Genomic DNA, 22,308 nt, shown 5'->3' with positions numbered 1-22,308 from the left:
AAAGAGATTGATATAAGGTGTAAAGTTGCGCCTGATTGGAACCACAGTAATGGCGCTCAAGATAGTCCCACATCGCCCGAGTGGTGGGAAGATCAGCGATCTGAGTACGAATGTCAAGAGTGACCGTCTGACAGATCATCATCTTGGCTGTAGAGTCATCAGCACCCATTTCTCAAACTTTTGCTCAAATGCCAGAAGAAGAGCAGAAGCCTCGGTGGAGGGAGTGGTGTCAGGAATAGAAGAGGCAGTAGGAGCAGTATGTGTACCATCAACGTGGCGAAGAACGCGAATGCTATCGAGAATACGTTTGATAGTGAGCCGCCAAGCGATGTAGTTGGTGCCGTCAAGTACCACATCAAAATGATGGAGATTGCGGTGACGCATCTCAGGTAGAACCCCACTAAATCCATAAGCATCCATAATATATATATATATATATATATATATATATATATTATTAGTATTATTATTATTATTATTATTATTTATTTATTTATTTTTTTGAATCACATCGGTGTAGTAAAAGTCACATCGGTGTCTTGCTTTTGAATGAAATGAGCCACTTCAAATTGTCTTCATGTGCTTGGAGAAGACACAAAGCCTTGATTCTTGGTAAATGATGGAAAGAGAGGTGGAGGCTGGTTGGTAACACTGACGATCAGTGACGCCGTGGCGAGCTAAGATGGCGTCGGCCGAGAGCCACAGGCGATCGGATGTTTGTTAGGGCGCGGGACAGTGGCACGGGCGCGTGCCTGGTTGGGCGCGAGGACGGGCTCAGGGCTGGTTGGCGCGAGGGCGGGACACGGTCTTTGGGCGCTGGATGTCGGCAGCCGGTGCGAGGCTGCGAGTCTTTCGGGGCAGAGCCAGGGTGCGGGAGTCTTGGGGGCCGGTCGCCGGGTCTTGAGGCTGCGAGGTCTTGGTGCCGAGCGGGCAGTGGGGCGCGGATGCGAGGGCTGAGTGCGTCATGAGGCCGAGGCGCTAGGTGAGGTCAGGGAGGCGGATCGGGAGTCGGGCTGATGGGTGTGAGGCCGGGACGGTGGCTGAGAGCCAGGGAGCGCATGAGTTTTTGTGTGTGTGTGTGAATGTGTGAATGAGGGGAAAAAAGAAAGAAGAAGAAAAGGATCGGTGAAATATAGAGTGGCGGAGAGATGGCGGAGAGGTGGCCGGAGAAGATGGCGGAGAAGGAAACCCTAGTATGATACCATGTTAGAAGAGGGAAGAATGAAAGAAGAGGAGAAGAAGTGGATCAATGTTCATCTCATGTTGTCAAACAAGTGTGATCAAGGGGCTTCATATAGAAGCCAAACATACAAGTATACCCCTGTAGATACATACATACACCTAATATACATACATACATCTAACACCAATAACAAAAAGATCAGGAACAAAGCACACCAGCTTCAATTTGACAAAAAGAAGACACTAAATAAATCAAAATGCATTTAATACCAATCAAGTTTGAAGTCTGCAAACAACTACAAAACACCAACAGAAAAAGACTCGTGGTTAACAACTAAATCAAATACCTATAAACAAAGAATGATGGTCAGACCACAAAATTTTATATGAACTTCACCAAATCCATTATCTGCACAAAAATGTCCCTTCTACTCACAAAGGAGACGTATATCTAATAATGCTGCATGGATCAGCAGAAAAACATGGATGCTTCGACATCTTCATGAAGTTGGGGAAGCTCCGGAACAGCAGCATTTCCATCTGCATTTGATTCATTGCCAGAAGAGTTATCGGCATCCTCGAACTTAACGAATTGAGACATCTGATATGCTGCTAGATGCGCGTAGTAGATAGGAGCCACTGGAAGAGAAAAATGAAAGAACAATTGACGGCATTAAGAAGCAAAACTTGAATGAGTTTTCTGAAATACAAGAACATAAGTAACAACAAACTTACCGAGAGATACAGCAGAAGTGCTCCTTTGGTACCTGGAACATGAAAAAACAGTAGCTATGTCATATACTCGAAAATTTCGTACTATAGTCCATGCAGATGATATGGGGATCTTTCTAACTTACACATAAGAAAGAGAATGCACGAGCTTTTGTAGATCATCAACCGCAAAACCAATCTCGTCAAGCAACACATGATAATGTGTAGGTCTTGATGTACCCTTTTAGAAGAAAAATGAATCAGTATTATTTTTTCTGTAAGATATAAACAATCCGAGGGACTTATGCAAGTGTCTACCTTTAGAATTAGGTTATACAAAATAACACATGAAATACAGTATTTGAAATAACATATACATATGAATATGAAATAAATACACACGGATACATTATATTAAATATCTAGGTGTTAATCTTGTTCACTCTTGACAAGCATATTCTACTTAAAGGAAAACCTTCCAAAGTTGGACAAGAAATAGTAAAAAAAATAAAGCATCAAAGAGAGCAAGCTAATGATAAAAGAGAGAAAAAGTTTGCCATGCTATAGCAAACATGGAGACTTCTCCAGTGGAACCATACTATATTTGCCTACATCCTGATGTTTCATGCAAGTTCATTAACCACCGAAAAATTGATTGGCTTATTATTTATGCAATGGGATGAAGGGGGTCTATGAAAGCAGGAGTTGAGAGAGCTTACTATCACTCCTGCATGCGATGTCATGTAGAAATCATAGTGCCTTGGGTGAACCACCTTCGTGTCCACAACAGTTCCTGCCGTAGGATAAAAAAGAACAAAAAATTAAATTGAACATCATATCATCAAACAAATGATGTAAAGATATCGATATAATTAAGTGTACCAGCTGGAACATTCTCATGGCGACCATCTTGAAATAATTTTGTGTGGTGGGTCTTCTGAGCTACGATATAAGTGACCTTTGGAAGTTCACTACCGCCTAATCCTACATAAGCCTGAAAAGAAACTTTGTTATTGAAAAAAATAGACTTCAGAAATTTGTCACAAAATGTAGCCATCCAAGCAAATAGCAAGACCTTTATGATTTGGTTGAGCTCGAAATTCAGCACTTGATCAAACTGAGATTCACTTACACCATCCCTGCAGAATCGAAATGAATTCTATAAATAACGACCAAGGAAATCTCATGGCATAAAGCAATGTATATGGCAAGGAAATTTAGAAGTCAAAAAACAGGCTATAAACTAGTCAAATAAACAGTGTGCAGCAAACAGCATCTGAATAAGCTGCAAAAAGCATCATCAAGAAAAAAAATATATTTTGTTCATATAATAATAACCAGCTGCCCATTTGTATCGATACTTTAAATACAGGGACACCAAAAATGAAAGCTTCTGTCTAACAGGCAAGAATTGATTTATATTTTGCTTCAGCTAAGTCCAAACCAAATCACATTATACAGTTTCTGTGACATGGATTCAGATTAAATAGCATTTTGCTTTCCTTTTATCAGTGCAAAACAAAATGTTAAAAATTACATCATGCTAGATAAAACTGAAGTAATGTACGTCCTATTGATATGATAGTTTTATGCATCAATCCAATAAATTTCAATCAAATAACTCAATCAATTAAATGCCAAAATTAGATATATAGTCCTCCAAACGGGCTAACTCATAAATAATTGGCCAAGTCAAAGCTATATTATAAATTGATTAAACTTGATTGGCAATTTTATGCCTCTAATTAAAGAGATATGATCCCTCTTCAAAGTCATCTTGAATCCATTTAAATGTACTTCAGGAAAAACACCACAAAATTTTAAGAAATATAAAATAGATAAAAAAAAATTAGATTATAAAAATCTTTGTATAGAAATTTTATCAATGCAAATATATATACATATATATAAATGTTTCATGCATTACTGAACAAAATTAAATTTAAAAACAGTTATAGTTTTATCCATCATTAAATTTCACACCAAATATCAAGGTCCATTTAATGGCTAATTAGATCTAATTAGCCATCACATGGATCAATTCTCCTAAGAAATTGATCAAATTAAAGCCATATTGTGGCCTGATCAAACTTGAATAGGAAGAAAGATTTGCACATGATCTTTATTGATGTAGAAAAACATACGATAGGATACATAGGGAGGTTCTTTGGTGAATTTCCCAAAAAAAAAGGTCTCTACTAAGTATATAGACCTAATATATATATATATATATAATAGCTTTGTCACTAGTATTAGAACTGTAAAGGGGAGAGAGTGGAGAGATACCTATTGCTACAGGTCTCCATCAAAGTCTAATATTATGCACTTACTTGTTTGCTCTAGTTATGGATGAATTGACTACCAATATTCAAAATTAAATCACTTGATGTATGCTTTTTTGTTGATGAAAATAAGGAAGGTGTCAACTTATAGTTGGAGATATGGAGAAACAGTTTAAAAGCCAAGGGTTTCAAGTTAAGCAACATAAAGAAGAAAAATTTTGTAATTTTAGTAATAAGGTGAGTAGAAATAATAGAAAGGTTAGAATGAATGATAATGGCATTGATAGACGTAGAAGTTTTCAATACCTAGACTCTATAATCTAAGATAATGAGAAACTAATGGAAAATGCCACAAGTAGGATTTAAGGCAGATTGAGTAAAATGGAGAGGGAGCTTCTGGAGTCTTATATGATCATAGAATACTTTTTAGATTGAAAAACAAGTTTTATAAAATGATTGTTAAGCCAACTATAATGTATAGGTTAGATATTGGTTGCTTAAGAAACACCATATTCAAAGGATAGGCTTGACTAAGATACGAATGTTGAAAAGGATCTCAGTCATTACCAGAAAGGACTGGTTAAGAATGAATTTATTCGGAATAGATTGGAAGTAGCACCTATTACTGATAAATTAAGAGATAATCAATTAAGTTGGAATGGATTTATCCTTAGACGACAGATAGATGCCCCCATAAAAAAAGTAAAAGCTTTTCAGGGGGACAGTCATAAAAAGAAAATATACCTAAAAAGTGTTTAGTAGAAACATTACAAAATACTATATATGAGCTTGGTTTTTCTGGTTGTTTGGCTCTTGACAAAACAACATGGACTGGAGAGATACGTACAACCATCTCCATATAGTTAAAACTAATGACTTCTTGTTATCATTAATATTCTATCTAATATAAATTTTCCCTAAAACACATTATCCAATTATAGAAGTATAAGATAATTAATCAAAAGTAGCATAAAAATTTGCAACTAAAGTCTAATTGAGCCTAAATCAGGAGAAAAAAAATAAATGTGGCGACCATTCAAACACATCAAAAAGAAAAATTAGAAGATACAAAGTTTTAGCAACCAAAGAATAATTTGCACTGAAATTTTTTATTCTAAATATCATGTTACAAAACAAAAAAAATGGCAAAAAAAGAAATTGTAGATTAATGAGGTACCTGAAAATTATAATCTGTTGGGGTTTTTGATAATTACTGGTTCGATAGAAGTCCAAAAACAGCTTCCTGAAATTCAAATAGATGAATATAATAAGCGAGAAAATTTAGGCTGGATTCAAGCAAAAAAGAGCCTAAAATCCATCTGAGGCCCAAATCTGGGACCAATTACATGCAACAATCATGCAATGGCAATTTTAATCAGTTTTCAGTGACATATGGAAAAGAGTGAAAGGAGAAATATATAGCATTGTCAAAAAAGCATGCAGAAAAATCACCTCATAAGTCCCCCATCTTTTCCATCAGGGAGAGACTTGTATAAGCAATCAATCATTTCCACTTTTGGTGCCTGCGTACTTACTGATGCTCTATAACGTGATATGAAAGGCCAATTTCTAGAACTTACAACCTAAGATACAAAAGAAGTAATCAGCAGACCAAACACAAGATTCACATAATTGAAATGATAAACACTCTGTAATTTTCTTACTGCTGCTATTGATGGGACATCTGATCGACCAGGAGATCCATGGGACACATCCATCCCCAAAATTATCGTAGGAATATTATTAATTAAGGGGATACAAGGAGTGTGTTCCACAGCCAATAAAGAGTTTATGCCACCAAGCTAACATAAAAATCAAGAAATAGAGCCATTAAATAGAAAGAAAGTGAACTCAAGAATTTTGTATGGGTTAAATATGATCTATATATCAGTATAAACCTTGGCATTGATCTTCAGGAGAACATTGGTCAAATACTGGTCATTAATCCTTCCAGGAGCAATGCACTGAGTGATTACACCAAAATCATGGAGATTTTTCTTCTTCCAGGGACCTTCAAAGTTGATAACAACAGGGTAAAGTACAAATGACCTTGTGAAAAAAACCAAGCAAAGATGTCTAACTTACCATAAATATCACAGTTTTTTCTTTCCGGCAGAACACAAAGAATTAATTGAGGCTTCTCTTTAATCCTTGCCTCCAACGAAGCAAGCATCTTCTCAACTCTAACAACTGGCCCGGCTCTAACCCATCGTCGATCTTCTTCAAGTAAGGATAATGGTTGATCAATATGCTGCGCATGCCATGTAATATTGTTAAAAAGCCCTCAAATCTTAAAACAATTAACAACAACAAATGTTGATGTAAAACCTACAATGCCTTTAATTCTTCCACAATTTATAAGCTCCCTCGAAATATAACTCAAATCGCAACGGGCAGAAAAGTTTACAATAGCCCATCTCCCAATTCTTACAGGATCATAAAGTCTCTGCAAAAGAGAAACAAGTATGTATAAGAATCATTCGCAGTGATCAAATGATTTTAAGAAGTGTGTTGTCTCTCAAAGGTTTCAACCTTGTTGTTGAAATTCCAACGCCCATTACGAGGAATGCAATCTTCCATATTCCCCACCTTCAGCTGCAGTGAGATAAATGAAAATTTATTAAAAAAAAAAAAGATATCAGACCACAATTCCAACTCCAAGCTCCATGTAGATGTTTAAAGAAAAATTTAATAGAACAAACATAATAACTGGTTGTTACCACTGGTGCTGTAAGGACACGACCATCCAAGCTTATGAGTTCCTTCTTGATAGAAATACCACATGAGGCCAACATAGGATCTTGATCATACAGATTGTTTTTTACTGCCTACCAAGCTCAAATTTTACTTAAAACTGCCACCTTAAATTTTACAAAACATTCAAGACAGAAAGGAAAAAAAACTCACATCCGATGTAACCCTTATACGCTCTAGAGGCTTCTGCCTTGATTTTTCTACTAATGAAGCTCGTTGCTGACCAGATAATGCTTTTGTGTAGCGTTGCAATGGCACAAGGGTACATAACTGCACCAAATATTATTAGAAGATATAAGGTCAATATAGAATTTTAAAAATCTGATGTGTTAACAGAGGGAAAAAAGCAATGCGAATTTGGGAACCTCAATTGGAAGGTAATTTGGGCGCTTTGGCTTTCCCACATTAAGGCAAGGGACATGTGCTGACCATGCTAGTTCAATATTATGATGGTTAGCAAAGTATTTATCCACAGTGATCTCCATAGTCTCCCCATCTACACTGGACCCTCTCACTTTCATTGTGAACCTTTTAAAGAAATTGTAACAACACATTAATACTTAATCAGAGGGCATCATGTCAAAAGCAAGCTCATAGCAATTATGATAGATTGTCATGGAAGATTGTGGAAGCAATAAAAAGAGTGCATACAATTGTTGGCTGCATGGCATCTCACTCAATCCAATAATCTTAAATTCCATGTTAGTGTGTCTAGTCTTCACCCTTAAATTTCTTAGCATCCTTTTTGCCTGCAATTAGACAAGCAACAATTAGTAGGTGCCCACAAAACATTTCATACTTACATGATTCACCTGTGTACACGTACATATGTGAGTGCAAGGATTTACATCTAAGTTCAGTTAGTTTCACTTAAGTGCAGGGTTCACAAATACCAAAAAAATTTTGCCGTCGTAATGTGATTTACCAAATGCCATGAATCAATTTATGCAACTGACACATGAAATACATTTTTTTTAAAAAACTTTAGATCTGAATTATGAGAATTTTCATACCTTAACCCAATCAATGTAACGAGGTTCCCTTACATTCTGATTAGCAAGTAAAAAGTCTATGACTGGACCAGGAGTCAAGACTATTGTAGTTGAAACATCTGTGAAGAATATGAGCAACATATAATCAAATACCATGTGAAAAACAACAGTTGGGAAGTTGAGTCAAGATAATAAAAGAATACCCATGTTCAATGATAATCCAGCCTGAGTTGCACAAAAGCTTGAGTGGAACCCTCGGCATCCAGAGACACCCCCACCCAAATCAGTGCAGTTGGCATTCGTAGCACTGAAAAAAGATTGTCTGACAAGAAGGCAGCCCCTGAAGCAAGACTATCAGGGTTAAACAAAATAGAAGACATGGCTACCAGTAAAAAATAATACAGAAACATATAAACCAGTGAAGGGCAAGTTAGATAATAAACCTCTTTGCCTGTTCTTGTCTTAAAATAATGTCAAGTACTCTTATAGCATCTTGGGCTTGCTCAGATTCACTTGCTTTGAGTGCAAGCTTGATAGAACTCATGGGAATTTTCGCAGCATAAGTTATCGCAACTTTATATGTTTTTGCAAGATGGGAGCACTTTGACCTCTTTCGACCACTTCCACTAGGACTTCCACCATCAGCAGTTCCACCACGATACCTAAAATAATTATTAAATATAATGAGGATGCTCCTATATCGGCAAACTCCAACACCCAAAAGAAGCACACAAAATGATAAAATAATGCAAATTATCACATACCTGGCTGATGATCCTTCTAACACAACAAGAAACTCAAAAATGTTTTGTGGAAGTGGGCCTACAGTATAGAAACTTTTCTCACCATCATAGGCAAAACTTTTTCTTGCAAGCTCTGAGCTATATGTCTCATAGAGCTTGTCCATTATCTTTCTACCAATCCCTTTTCCCTCAACAGCATGTCCATCTTCAGTTTTAATAGAGACCTTCATGGAAACATTACAATAACATAACTATCTAGTATCTACAAACCAGACAGACTGTACTAGTAATCAAATGGAACATATAAAGACATACATTATAGTGGTAGAAAACTGCATCTGGGCAACCAATAACAACATGGAAGTGATTAGAAAGTAATTTGATTGGTTGCCCAGCGCTACCTGTAGCTGGCCTAGCCATTGGGTAGCGTTTTGGAGGACCTGGCATCTGCAATTGCCCTGTTTGTTCAGGGGCGGCATTTGAAGAAGACATGCTGGAAAAGAAGACAACATCAGGGTGATTATCAAAAGAACAAACATATGCACAACCAAGAGTGGGACATCACATTGTAATACATGGTACTGTAAGGAGATAGTACAAGGTAAAAGAAGAAACCAGAAGAATAACACTGACTAAAGATCGACAATCAACAAAAGCATCTTAAAAGCCCTATGAAGATCTAAAGGGATCAATAAAAAAAAAAAAGTTCATGAGATCTAATAGAATAAGTTATAAATGGCAAGAATTCTTCAAATTCAATGATTAGCAAGACCTTTTTTCCCCATTAATTTTGAAAGCAAACTAGTGAAAAAAATCTGACACACACAAGTAGGAGATATACCAAATCACATGCAAAGATAAGAATCAAACCATAGAAGTCATAAAAACTTCCAAAAAATATTAGAAAGTTCATCATGCAAAAATGCAGAACACTTTATAGTTGCAGATAGTTTATTTTTTCTTTTGTCATTGTGATTTCACTTTTTAGTTGCATAATAATTCTGTAGTTGTATTTTTTTAAAAAAAAAAGTAATAGTATTACCTCAAAAGTTGATAATAACAAAGAATTTTGCAACACCAAAAACCATACCCATATAGACAAGTACATAGTATGACTTGAAATCGAATCCAACATAAAAACAAAACAAAACATAGTAACAAGCTATTACGGCAAACCTTAGTCAAATCACAATGACAAAAAAAATAAAATAAAAATAACAAAAACACACTCAAAATCACGAAAGAAAGAGAGAAAAAAAATGTCTGAAGCTTAAGAAACTGAAAGAACATATAATGTCAATTTCTACCAACATGGGTTAGTTCAAGTGGTGGAGAATTAAATTTCTTAAGTGGTTTCGAGTTTGAATCTTTATGTATGCAAAAAGTCTACTCTTTTATAGGGCTCCCAATACTTTGTCTGACGGGTTTAAAACCCATGGCTTTTAGGAAACCAATGGGTCAAAAGGCCTAAAAGAAAATATTTGATCTACATCCATGGCAGAAACAGAAAATTTTCTGTATGAAACTATCAAGAGAATACGAGGAATTCATGAAACTATAGCCTCCAAAACACTGTAATGGATGCAATAAAATATGAACAGTGAAAGAAACCCAAGTGCACCACATGTTTTGCATTAATCCAAATCCATGACAAACAAGAAAATCAACTCCTGCAGCAGACTCATCAAAGACCTCAAGTTTTTCTCATAATTTTCTTCAGGTAGAGAGTTGGACCAGGGCAAGTTTCAATCAAGTTAAAAATCAAAACAAAGTATAAAGCACAATATTCAGCTATTTCTTAGAGATAAAATAAAAAAAACAAATCGAAGAATAAGCTAGAAACTCAGATAATGAAACAGTAGTGACAATCTGATTTTCTCCTGCCAATGAAGACCGATTAAAATAATAAAAAACAAAAAAAGAAAAGAAAAGAAATGAAAAATAAACAAAGAAACGATGGCTTCATAACCCAGAAGCCTTTGATTAAAGTGCACGGTCCTGCTACAATGTAAGTATACAAACCTCTCAAAAGCTAACTATAAAAACCAATCAAAGCACTGCAAAGAAGATTCAAATGGATCACCCAAAAACTATAAAAAACAATCAAAAATCCACAAAAACAACAGCAAAGATCAACAAGCATTACCACAGAGAGCAATCAACAAAGGACTAAAACCCAATCCATAGCTAGAAGCAACAAACATCACAAAATCAACAAAAAAAACACCAAAAACAAGCAAAAAAACCCACAAAAATAACTTTATGCCCACAAGATTTAAGTAACGAGCAGCAAAACAGACAAAAATCTGAAATACCAAGGACTAAAAATCAACAAGCAAAACCCACAAAGACCAATCAACAAAAAAAAAAAACTCAACAAGATGCAAATGTCTCAGCAAATAAAAACCAAATGTAAAGCCCGAAACACCAAAATCTCAAAATCCACAATAAAACTCAAAAAACAAAGAAAAAAGTTCACAAAAACAACCAAAACCCACCAGATTCAAACACAAATCAGGTAAAGAACGAAAATATGAAGCAAATTAGAAGAAGAAGAAGAAATTTAACGAAGATGAAGCACCTTGCGAGCGATTCCAAGCACACGCGCTCTCTCTCTCTCTCTCTCTCTCCAAAACTCTCCCTTTTGAGAGCGAACGCAAGAGCGAAAGGAGGGAAATCGAAAAGCCACAGAAACGATGTGACTTTAATTTTTATAATATAAACTTTTTTTTTCAAATATTTATACTCTGTAAAATCCGAAATTACACTCCTACCCTCATTAAAATTCTACTTCTACAAGAAATTATAAATACCCTTAAGTTTAATTAATTATTTATTATTCTTAATAATATATTTGTTTAAATTTTGATTTTTCATCTATTAATAATTTAATATATATATACATATACTCTGTAAAATCTGAAATTACACTCTTACTCTTGTTAAAATCCTTCTTCTACAGGAATCAGAATACCCTTAGGGCCCGTTTGGCATTTTGCAGGAAAAGTAATTACATGTAAAGTCTTTGCAGGGAAAGACTTTGCATGCAATTACTTTACCTGCAAAATAAAGACTTTGCAGGGAAAGTCTTATCTTTAATAATATATATGTTTAAATTTTGATTTTTCATCTATAAATAGATTTTATATTTAATTTTTAAAATATTATCTGATTTTTTCTAAATTTTATAAATACAGTTATGTATATTATATATATATATGTGTGTTCTATTTATAGATATTTAAAATAATAAAAAATTAGAAGTGTTTAAGTGAATAAGGAAAAAAATCTTCTTATAAGTTAATTTCATAATTTAATAAAATAACCATATGTGAAAAACCTCAATAAAATAGGCTAATCGGTTTAAAAAATAGTTGGATAAAATATATTATTATTTAAAAACCTGGAATCTGAAAAAAAAAATCATATTTATATGAGATTAAAATTTTGGGAAAATTACTGTTCACCCATCGTAATTTTCAAAACTTCCCAAAAACCCCTCCTACTTTTCGCGACACCCGGACCACTTCCGTTAGTGTTTAACTTCCCTTTTACCCCCTACGTTCACTTCGAAATGGGTCAGTGTTGTGAAATCCCATTTTTGGCCCTTAAAATGGTGGGAAAGGAAAGCGCAGATCACATCATGTTCAACCTTTTGAAGGGCTTTACCTTGGTTTTAACGTTTAAATATTTTACTAATATGTTTAATAATTATCATATCCGTGTAATACTTCCCATCTCCGTTTAACGTTGTCTTTACATGTATAACTATTCATGATTAGCGTGTAAATTCTCAAAGTCTGCAGTAAAAGCGGTGATCTTTTTCGTTGATCCGAATTCTTTGGCGGTGTGCACGTGGCGGTGGCAGGGATTATGGTATCCCGTGCATAGAATTAATGGCCGGCATTAAAATTTATGCACGGTAACATAATTTTCCGAACACTCGTTCGTTCTCATCGATCGATGTCGACATCGTGCGTTTAACTTTTTCTCGGATATGAAGAGTCGACGCCTGTGGAATTCACACCATAAATAACCGAGAAAGAACCCTCCCCGATGGACAACCACTCCTCGTCGTCCTCATCATCATCCTCCTCCTCCTCCTCGTCCTCCTCTTCCCGTGGACAACCACTCTATCCCGAAAGGATGTTTTACGTGAACCTTCTTCCTTATCTTGAGAATCATTTAGCCCGCAATCACGGAACAAGTTAAACTATCTTTTTCACGCTAAGTCGAAATGCTCTCATAATTGCTCGAATGCGGAGGATTCTTGATTGGATGGCAGGCGAGCAATTAGCGAGCATTTCGACTTGGGTAAGAAAAGAAATTTTTCACGTATTTCGTGATTGCGGAGGATTCTCTAGAGGAGGGAGATCGAGGAAACATCCTTTAAAGGCAGGGGTTGATATTTATCATTTGAGACTTTTACGTTACCATTTTAAGAACATTACGTCGAGTGTACAACTATTACGTTACGTGTTTAACTATCGGGATCTTCGTTTAAGTCCAGACCATGACACATTGATTAATAGTCGTTTTTCATGAATGTGTGTTGTTTAACCTTTTTAATGTTATGCGTTGTGCGAGTTCAGAGTTGATGCGCATGTTATGCACGGCCGTGAGCATTCGAATGTCATGGACACTTGTTTCGTTATCACGGTCGAGTCGTGAGTGTCAAAGTCCGAGCGGGACGTTGTAAATGTTGTAAATCTTGTAAATCTTTTTATAAATAAAAGCAGAAACAAGCTTATTTGACTGTGAACTTACGAAATTTAAACATAGACCTAGTAAAAACAAAACAATGTGGGAAACAAAAAGAGCGTCGATTGTAAACAATAGAAAATACATAAATATGTTTTAAGCAGTGACAACGGTGTTTAAGAAAAAGTTACTCTTTAAAAGCAATGACAGCGGTGTAAACAATAGAAAAAGTTAAACACTACTCAAGTTACTCTTTAAACAATGACAGCGGTGTTTAAGAAAATACGTAAAAGATGTTTAAGCGGTGACCGGGAGGTACCCATCTTCAGCGATGTCGTTGAAAGCATTCGATTTAAACAATAACATATTATTTAAATGATATAGACTTTAGTTAAACAACTAACCGATTTGTTAAACACTATATGTATGCATTTAAACATAAAAAAAGCTTAGCGTTTACGAGAGACTCATGTTGAGTTGAGAACTTTCATTCGAGCGATGACAATATGTCTTCCTCGTGACGAGTGACATATATTTCCCTTTTTGCCCCTTGGGATGGAGGGAAAAAAATACCGCCCAATCACATCACGTCTAGTCTAACCTCTATGCATACAACTGTGCACTTTTTTGTTCTTTACATCTTCTACTTCTTCTTCTTCGTCTTCTTTTTGTTCTTCATTTCATTTTGGTTTTGATGCGATTTGGTTTTGACCCGATATATTATGGAAGTTTTTGTGGTATTGCTAGATTCGACGGGGAGGGAAGAGTGCTAATGTTCACGGCTCGAGACTTCTTGGGAGTTGGTGTTAGGGCGAGATATGTGGCGATGGGGTCTCGAAGTTTCTCTTATCGAGGGGTTAAGTTCATCACACCGAGATGGATATAAAAGCAGTTTTGCCCTATCGAAAAGCGATGTTGACTTCCGGCGGATGTGTCACGTCCATTCCATCTTCAAATGTCTTTCGTAGTTGATCTTGTCGTCGAGACAGAAAATGTGCCATTCCGAATCCTAATGAAAGCGAGGTTTTACTCGTTGTAAGTTCCTTTTCTTTTTAATTATTCAGGTTATGCAGGGGTCATTATTGTTTAAATATGTCAAAAGTCATTTGGTTAACATATTATACTAGTCCTTTACGTTATTAGTTAATTGCTTAAGTATTTAATTTAACGTTTAACTATTATCATTATCGCTTAAACATTATACTCTCAGCTAACATATTGATCTTTTCATTTTGGTGAAGTGTTGGCGGGAATTCGATTCTGCGAGTGCTCTCATTCATCCCCATGGTGACCACAGGCGGTGTGGGATGTCTTCCTTCCTCGTCGAGATCATTACGAAGTGTTGTCGTTGGATATTGGACAACGTTTTGGCGAGTGTCGAACATTTTCGAGGGATGTACTTCAAAAATCATGCGATCAAAAGGAATTTTTGACTTCAAATTCATAAAGAACGAAAAACATCGGGTGGCGTGGAATCTGTGCTTGGAGTGGTTGTCGTTAACGCCTATCATGCATCAAAAGAGTATAACAAAAAAATACTTTTCGGGAATCAAGACAATCAACCCGTCACACACTTGCGGTGGTGGCGTAGGTTCAGCGTCACATCCGAAAGCGTCCAAAAAAATGGGTTAGCGCCGCGAGTGATTGAAGCTCAAGGACCGATCCCTTGTGCGAGGCCGTCGACATTCGGGAAGGACATGTTGTGGGAACATGGTGTCCACATACCATACAAAGCGAGCTTGGTTGGGAAAAAGAGCATGCCGGGTGGTCCTCGATGGCGGTGACATCTCCGGCTATGATTTGTTTGCTTTGGTATATGGATAAGGTGGGTAGAGACAAATCCGGCGGCGTTGCGATCGTGGAGAGAGGCGGTGATCGTTTTAAGCGATGCATTCTTTTTCTTTTCGGTGGCGTGTATTGTGGGATTCAAGAGGGCTTGCAAGCCGCTGCTGTTTCTCGATGGTACCCACCTCCTTGGAAAATATCGGGGTACACTCTTTGGGTGCCGGGGAAAGATAGTAACAATGGTTTTTCCCGTCGCATTCGGTATAGTCGACAAGCGAGACCGATGCCAATTGGACTTGGTTCATATCTAAGTTAGGGCGATGCCTTATCACGAGGGTGGAGATTATCATGAGATAATTACCTTCAGTGTCGAGACGAGGTCGAGGGCCTTGTGAGCGCGATTGCAGAGTCTTCCCTTCTTCGCCACATGCGTCTTGTCTTCGACATTTGGAGGCCAATTTTATGAAAGCCAATGTCAGACTTGGGAAGGCATTGAGGGAGGAGTGCTAGTCTATATGCTTCCGCATTGCGTGGGCATCCACGGCTAAAAGATTTCGATGATCACGGTAGAATGAGCTGCGAGCCATATCACCGAAGCTCATCATCGGTTGATTAATCGTCGGATATGGCACATTGGTCGAATTATCTGTTCGGAGGTGATCGTTGGGGTGAGATGTATTCGAGCGTCGCGAGTCGTTCGATGCTTGGATCAAGGAAGCTCGTCGTTTACCCGGTGGCGAAAATGGTCGACTCCATAAGGTCTGCGAATGTTGGTTTACACTTAACATTTAGTATTACCCTTTAAACATTCTCAATCTTTGTTTAATTACACTTATCTGACTTTAAATATTAATCATTTCGTTTAAATAATTACAATAATGTTTTAAACATGTTGATGAATTATTTAACCATCATTATCTTTGTTTAACCTTATTTGCGAGTTCGAGTTGATGCGCATGTTATGTAACCGGGCGTGAGCAAGCGACCAAATGGGAGAGCTACTTATGCCGGACATACATTCGAGTTAGAGATCATTGTTGAGGACGGCCGAAATCTTAGGTGTTGATGTCGTTGTATCGATGATCGTTACAAGTGATCGACAATCAACGACTACGTGGATCTCGCCATCGAACTTGTTCATGTCGGAAGGTGGCAAGTTTATGGTATCCCTTGCAAACATGCTTGCAGCGAACAATGCGAGACAGACGCAGCGTGGATCGATTTATTAGCGGGTACTTCAGCGTCGACAATTACAAAGCTGGCGTACAGGAGGCTATATTCCCGTACCCGAGCGATGAGCGGGCCTTGAGGGGAAATCGTGAGCTTCGTTCTGCGACCTTTGTGACTAGAAAGCGACTGGCGGCTGAGGCGAAAAGAAGGATCGAGTCATAGCGTTTGATGTCCGCGAGTTACATTGCGGCTAGCGCGAGGATCCGGTCGCGATCGGCGATCATCTGCATGAAAGCTATGCCCGACTAGGCATTGTTAATAAGCCGAAGCGATGACGAGGGAAACATTGTGTATTGATGGGAACCTTTCCACATTTAAACTCTTACTCTTTACTACGAATTGAATGTATTTACGAGAGACATTGTTATTTTTAAAAGCGGATACGCTGTAATTTGAAATATTTCAAGCGATGTTTAAACAATGAGTGCATTTATTTAAGCAGAGCAGGTGTTATTATAAGCGGTACACAGTATTTTGAAATATTTAAAAGCGATGTTTAAACGATATATAGTATATTTAAAAGCCCGAATGGAATTTAACACCTTTTACAATTCAAAACAAACAAAAATTTACATTAAGATATACAAGTCATGTTCTTGACACGAAAACAATGAATTGAATTTGTCGAGTTTACATTTGAAAACAAAATTGACGAGTCGAGATATCTGGGGACATGTTATTCAAAACCAAAATTTAACCCGCTTGTGATGACCCCCTGTCAGTGGACGCGCATTGCCTCCTCCTCTAAGTATCGGAGTAACATACCCGTGTCCCGAGGTAAGGAGCGTGCATGCTGCGTGGCTCGTAACTTCTCACCCCAGCGATGAGTGCTCGATAAACGCGCATGGCGTGAGCGGTGCGATCGGCGCTTCCTTGTTTTGGCGTGGGGTTTTACGTATGCGCGTGCGGCGGGTACTGCGTCGCCGACTCGCTCTAACTCCATATCGACACGAAAGGTCGAATAGATTCATTGTCGAGATATGCAGTCGAGATTAGAATACCGATTTAAATACCAAGCAGATATTAATCGGACGTAATTAAAGAACTTACCATGTCCATAGCGTCCTTATCGTACCGGACGTGAAGAATAATGCTGTATTCTTGTTTATCATTGTCGGAGACGACTGACATGGAAATGGCCATTCAGTGATTATCGGGAGGATGACAATTTGAACTTCATGCGAGGTTGCGTGCAGCATCCCCGATCATAGCCATAGTGTGTGCGTATCGTCGTCACAGCACGGCGTAAGCAGTATGGCGATACGGTGATGGGCGCGCCTCTTGTAAGGATATGGCTCTTTGCTCAGCGACTTTTTGTATGATGCATCTGGCGTCCATCAGCATCATCGGTGACCATCTCGCTTCCCTCAGCGGCGTGTATAATGCATCGGCGTGTGGTGGCTGGCGGCGTCGTTCTTCCACGCGACGGTCTTTGAGGGTTAGCGATAACGAGATATAATAAGACCATATTGTAAATATTTTAAAATGATATTATCAATTGTTACATGATATTATATATAATTAAGCGATAAGTAGAAAACTTAAATGATAACATAAAGGTATTAAACACTATTAGGAAATAGTTAAACACTATAAGAAAGCGCTTTAAAGCAATAACATAAAAAGCGTTACACTTACACGATCCATGCAGGCGAGTTGAGAAGATCCTCATCGACTCTGCTTTCGTATTGTTAAAACGACTCGAGCCAACCCATTTTCTTCTTCTTGAATAAAAAGCTTTTCCAGGCAAATTGCAGTCAATTTTTGATTGGCCTTGATCATCTACTCGTTGCTCGATCGGGGTCTTCATCGACATCTTCCTTGATCGCGGGGGACGATGGCGGCTGACATCAGCTACTGAACACATCCTTACATGGTTGTTCTTGTTGTGGGATTGTGTATGGCAGCTGCAAATGTCTTACGACCACGACCCGCGACAGTAGCGGCAGTTGACGATCTTCTCAGCAGTGGCCGTGACAACGTGACATCATTGGGAGACACACCCTTAACTTGTTCTTGATCTTCGAGGGATTGTGTCCATCTTTGATGCTGCAATCTCGTGGCCGGTTCCAGCAGATCGGCAATTTCATCGAGAAGAAGTCAGCGACCTTCTCAGCCGACGGCAGCAGCCACATCATCTCGATGTCCTCCACCGTCGTGTCCATGTCATCAGCGGCAGACTCGATGCTGGCATCGGCAGCAAATGGTGTGCTATTGTTTCATCGTCGGCCGGCGGTGGAGAGCGAGGCGATATTATTCTCCTCTTTTTATCGCAAGTCTCTCTGAATGTGGCCGCCTTGGAATGACCTTCCGATGATATACGTCGATCGTCAAATTCCGAGCGCCTCGTTCGTCCGGGTGCTCGAGTTCTTTCGAGGATGGCGCGGCCGAGTTGTGAAAACGTCCTTCGGCGCCTCGCACAGGCGACAAGCGAGAAACTTCGATCGTCAATATCGGCATACTGCGTAAGAGTTGCGGTGACATCTTAGCCCAATGTCACTTGGTGAAAGTTCCCGCGAGTCGGAGGGACTGCCATGGTCGGGAGGGCCCTGTCGTTGTGCGTGGTAGGGGGTTGTTGCGATCTGCTGGGGTAGGGAGGGCTTCTCCGTGAGTCGAGGAATGCGTGCGGCGTGGTGGGGTGGAAGTAGGAGAAACGGCGTCCAGTAGCCCTGCGATAGAGCGCCCTCTCGTCACGCCTTGAGCCAGTGGTTCGGGAGCGATAGCATCCATCGAGTCGGTTGGCCCCAACAAATATTTCTTCTTGACATTAGCAGGAACCCTGACGGGAAAACTAACATATGTAAACGAAACAATTTCAGTGAGATCGTTCATTTTTAAACTATAAAAACTATATTTAAGCAGTGTTTATATATTTAAGCGTTATAGAATATAATTAAGCGGAGAACAAAATATTTAAACCGTGTATGAATAATAGTTAAGCGGTAAATACTAAAGTTAAGCTAAATAAAATGTTTAAACATTAAAGACTTATGTTAAACATTGTCCATGATTTATTACCTCTTTTTCCATCGGCGATGACAAGCTCGTTTCTACCGATCGCTTGCTTCGGTAAGTACTTTCACTGTATACGACATCCTTGGGATCTTGCGAAGCGGACTTTCTTCCCCGTTAGGTCATTTCGTAAAAACCAGGGCGTTAAGCGTGCCAGAGCACCCTTAATGTACCACTGTGTTGAGTGCTAGCTTCGGCGCATCTATCTTGCACTCGGGCGGCGCTATGGAATATCCTCCAGCCCAAGCCGCTCGTCGTCGCTGCGCCCATGCGTGTCGCCCGATGGGTTTGGTAGATCATCGGCGTAATCAGCGATCCGGTTCGGAACCGAGCATGATGTATTTGGGAAGAGGAGCTGTCCCCATGAAGTACACGCATCGGGAGTTTGACAAAAATTATCTTCTTCCTACAGTCGAACAAGTTGCTTTGAGTGCTCTTGATGGAATCTCTGTGTCTCGTGGGTCTTTGATGAATCTCAGCCCTTGAGCAGTGACCCTTTGGTTTTCTTCTTACGAAAGACCAGCTGCGTCGCCATGCATAGCTGAGACGAAAACGAGGAGCCACATCTTGAGGTGCGAAACTCGGCGAGCTTTCCCGATCCACAGATTTATTGAGTGCGACCATCGATACCTTTGCAAAAGAAGAATCGAAAGGGCCCTCTCTTGGTATATGGCTTTCGGCTCGGTGAGCAGCGCAAGCGGTGTCGCTTGAATAATCTCCCGATGTCGAAGGGTCGTGTTAACTTTCAATTCGACTAAGGTCTCCTGGCGGGTGTGTCAAATAGCAGCGCCCATTAACTAGGTTGACCGCCCGTAATCCTGAAACTGCTACGACGATAACAACACGTTCAACATGCGGTATTGACAAAAAGTTTAAAGCGGAAATATAAGGTTTTAAGCGGTAAACTCTCGGTTATTAAGCAGAGATATAAAAATGTTAAGCAGAGACCCGTTTTTGTTAAGCAGGCGAGAATACTTAAAGCGAGAGACAACAAATGTTAAGCGTAACATCTCGTTTCTTAAGCGTCAGACCTCGTTTGTAAAGCTATGCACCATATCAAGCGAAGCGGGAAATGTACATTATAAATATTACACAAATCATAACAATCGAAAAAAACTATTTCGATATGGTGTATCACATCGAAAATGCAAAACAAAACAAAACCCTAGCCAGAAATCTCCCTGAGACTAACAAAAACCCCGGTAGAAATCCCCTATGAGACTTGATATCTTCGACAAAAAGCAGAGGGCACGAAAAACAAAACCGAAAAAAATCTTTCTTTGTATCGAGCAGATTAACATAAAACCATACTATATACCTTAGATTGCATAGCGATGAAAATGCCAACTAGTTCTTGCGGGGGACTTCTCCTTGAGATCTGGAGGTGGAAAGGGAAAAAGGCGATGAAATGCCAATTACTGGAGGCTTGGCCGGTAGAGACAACCGGAGGCGACCGGAAATGGAAAAAGGCGAAGGCGTGAGTTGAGAAAAAGCGATTAAGCGGCTCCGATAGAATTACGTCTCTCGGGGTTACCCTCTGGGAAAAGCCCAGCCACTTCCTCTCAAATCGCCGAGATGGTGCGATACCACGACTCCCCATCTGAGGGACATTTTAGGTCCAAAAAAATTTGAAACTCACTCCGTTCACATCCGATTCACGGGGTTTTGGGGGTTTTGAAAAACATAGACTTTTAAAAAGGATGGGGTTTTTAGGGGATTGCAAAACTAACAGGGTGTTTTTAGCTACATGACTTAAAGGGTTTTTGGCAATTTCCATCTATAGATAAATCGCATATTTATTGGAGATTTTACAGATGTACACCACAATGTCGACATGATGAAATACATACAAACAAACATCCACAAAGTATAGAACCGGCAAAAACAAAAATAAAATGATAACTAGTGAACACTTATGAGTTTATTCAATCCTGAGAATAGATGCCATTTTGTTCAAGATCATGGATATTTTATTTGTCTAAATGGCTCTTTTGAAATCAATTATTATGATTTTTTTAGATTGATAATAATTATATTTTAACATAAATATAAAGTGAACCGGTTAATATTTTATAAATATTTATCCTACGCTCAATAATTGATGGATAGTTTACCACTATACCACTCAGACCAAATATTATATATAATTAATTGTTTTTAATTTGTATGCTATCGTTAAAGTATATATATATATATATATATATATATATATATATGAGGTTGCATCCTCAGCTCAGCGTTCACGAAACATAATGCGAGGCGTTGATATGGAAAGCGTTGGTTGAAATCACGGTGCCTTATTACTACGTGAACGAGTAACACTATCTACCTATCTATTCAGCCCAAGCACATTAAAAAGTGGGATGCCAGCGAGTGTTTGATCCGAACGCAAGTCAATTAATCTCGCACGCGATGGCGAGATCAATCACGAGCCATCCAACCACATAAAAATATTGTACATCATCTGCGGACGACTCTCGACGTCCGCGAGATGATCTATATCTATATAGTATGCACCTAGTTTTACAATTTGGGTCTTAATCATTTATATATATATATATATATATATATATGAGGTTGAATATTACGTAGACGTACATGAATACAATTTTTAAAAGCAAGTTTACTATAGACCCTTGGATCGGAAATCGGTGGTTGAAATTATTCGGGATGCGTAGTTTTACAAGGAGGCAACATATCAACCCGGCCAAACCAGAGTACCATCTCCGTACCCCTGTTACTCTGCTGACTGACACACCCCTTTGTTCTTGTCTCTCTCCCTCTTGTTCCTCTCTCAACCTTTTTAAATCGACGTTGCTAAACGTCCCCGGATGACTATTCTCTAATTTTATCCCTCATCTTTCTTCAATTTATCTAAATACAATTTTGATAATCTCATATATGTACCTTAACTGA

At 38.5% G+C, this 22,308-nt stretch overlaps 1 protein-coding gene across 1 annotated transcript; it reads right to left on the bottom strand.

Annotated features, from left to right (window-relative positions):
* Positions 1-1,508: 1,508 nt before the first annotated feature.
* Positions 1,509-11,326, bottom strand: LOC120269148 (protein argonaute 16). Its single transcript, XM_039276465.1, has 23 exons — positions 11,246-11,326; positions 8,980-9,157; positions 8,686-8,888; positions 8,365-8,583; positions 8,125-8,261; positions 7,943-8,040; positions 7,581-7,678; positions 7,295-7,457; positions 7,083-7,199; positions 6,896-7,003; positions 6,708-6,770; positions 6,508-6,621; positions 6,261-6,426; positions 6,074-6,186; positions 5,840-5,977; positions 5,628-5,758; positions 5,353-5,418; positions 2,969-3,032; positions 2,776-2,887; positions 2,613-2,686; positions 2,040-2,134; positions 1,918-1,949; positions 1,509-1,821 (listed from the first exon to the last, which is right to left on the bottom strand). The coding sequence occupies exons 2-23, from the start codon at positions 9,154-9,156 to the stop codon at positions 1,652-1,654; spliced, it is 2,658 nt and encodes an 885-aa protein (XP_039132399.1). The 5' UTR covers position 9,157; positions 11,246-11,326; the 3' UTR covers positions 1,509-1,651.
* Between the last annotated feature and the right edge of the window lie 10,982 nt (positions 11,327-22,308).

The sequence above is a fragment of the Dioscorea cayenensis genome, chromosome 9 (assembly GCF_009730915.1).
Source record: "Dioscorea cayenensis subsp. rotundata cultivar TDr96_F1 chromosome 9, TDr96_F1_v2_PseudoChromosome.rev07_lg8_w22 25.fasta, whole genome shotgun sequence".
NCBI classification, from domain to species: domain Eukaryota; kingdom Viridiplantae; phylum Streptophyta; class Magnoliopsida; order Dioscoreales; family Dioscoreaceae; genus Dioscorea; species Dioscorea cayenensis.
This window is presented reverse-complemented; position numbering and strand designations above follow the sequence as displayed.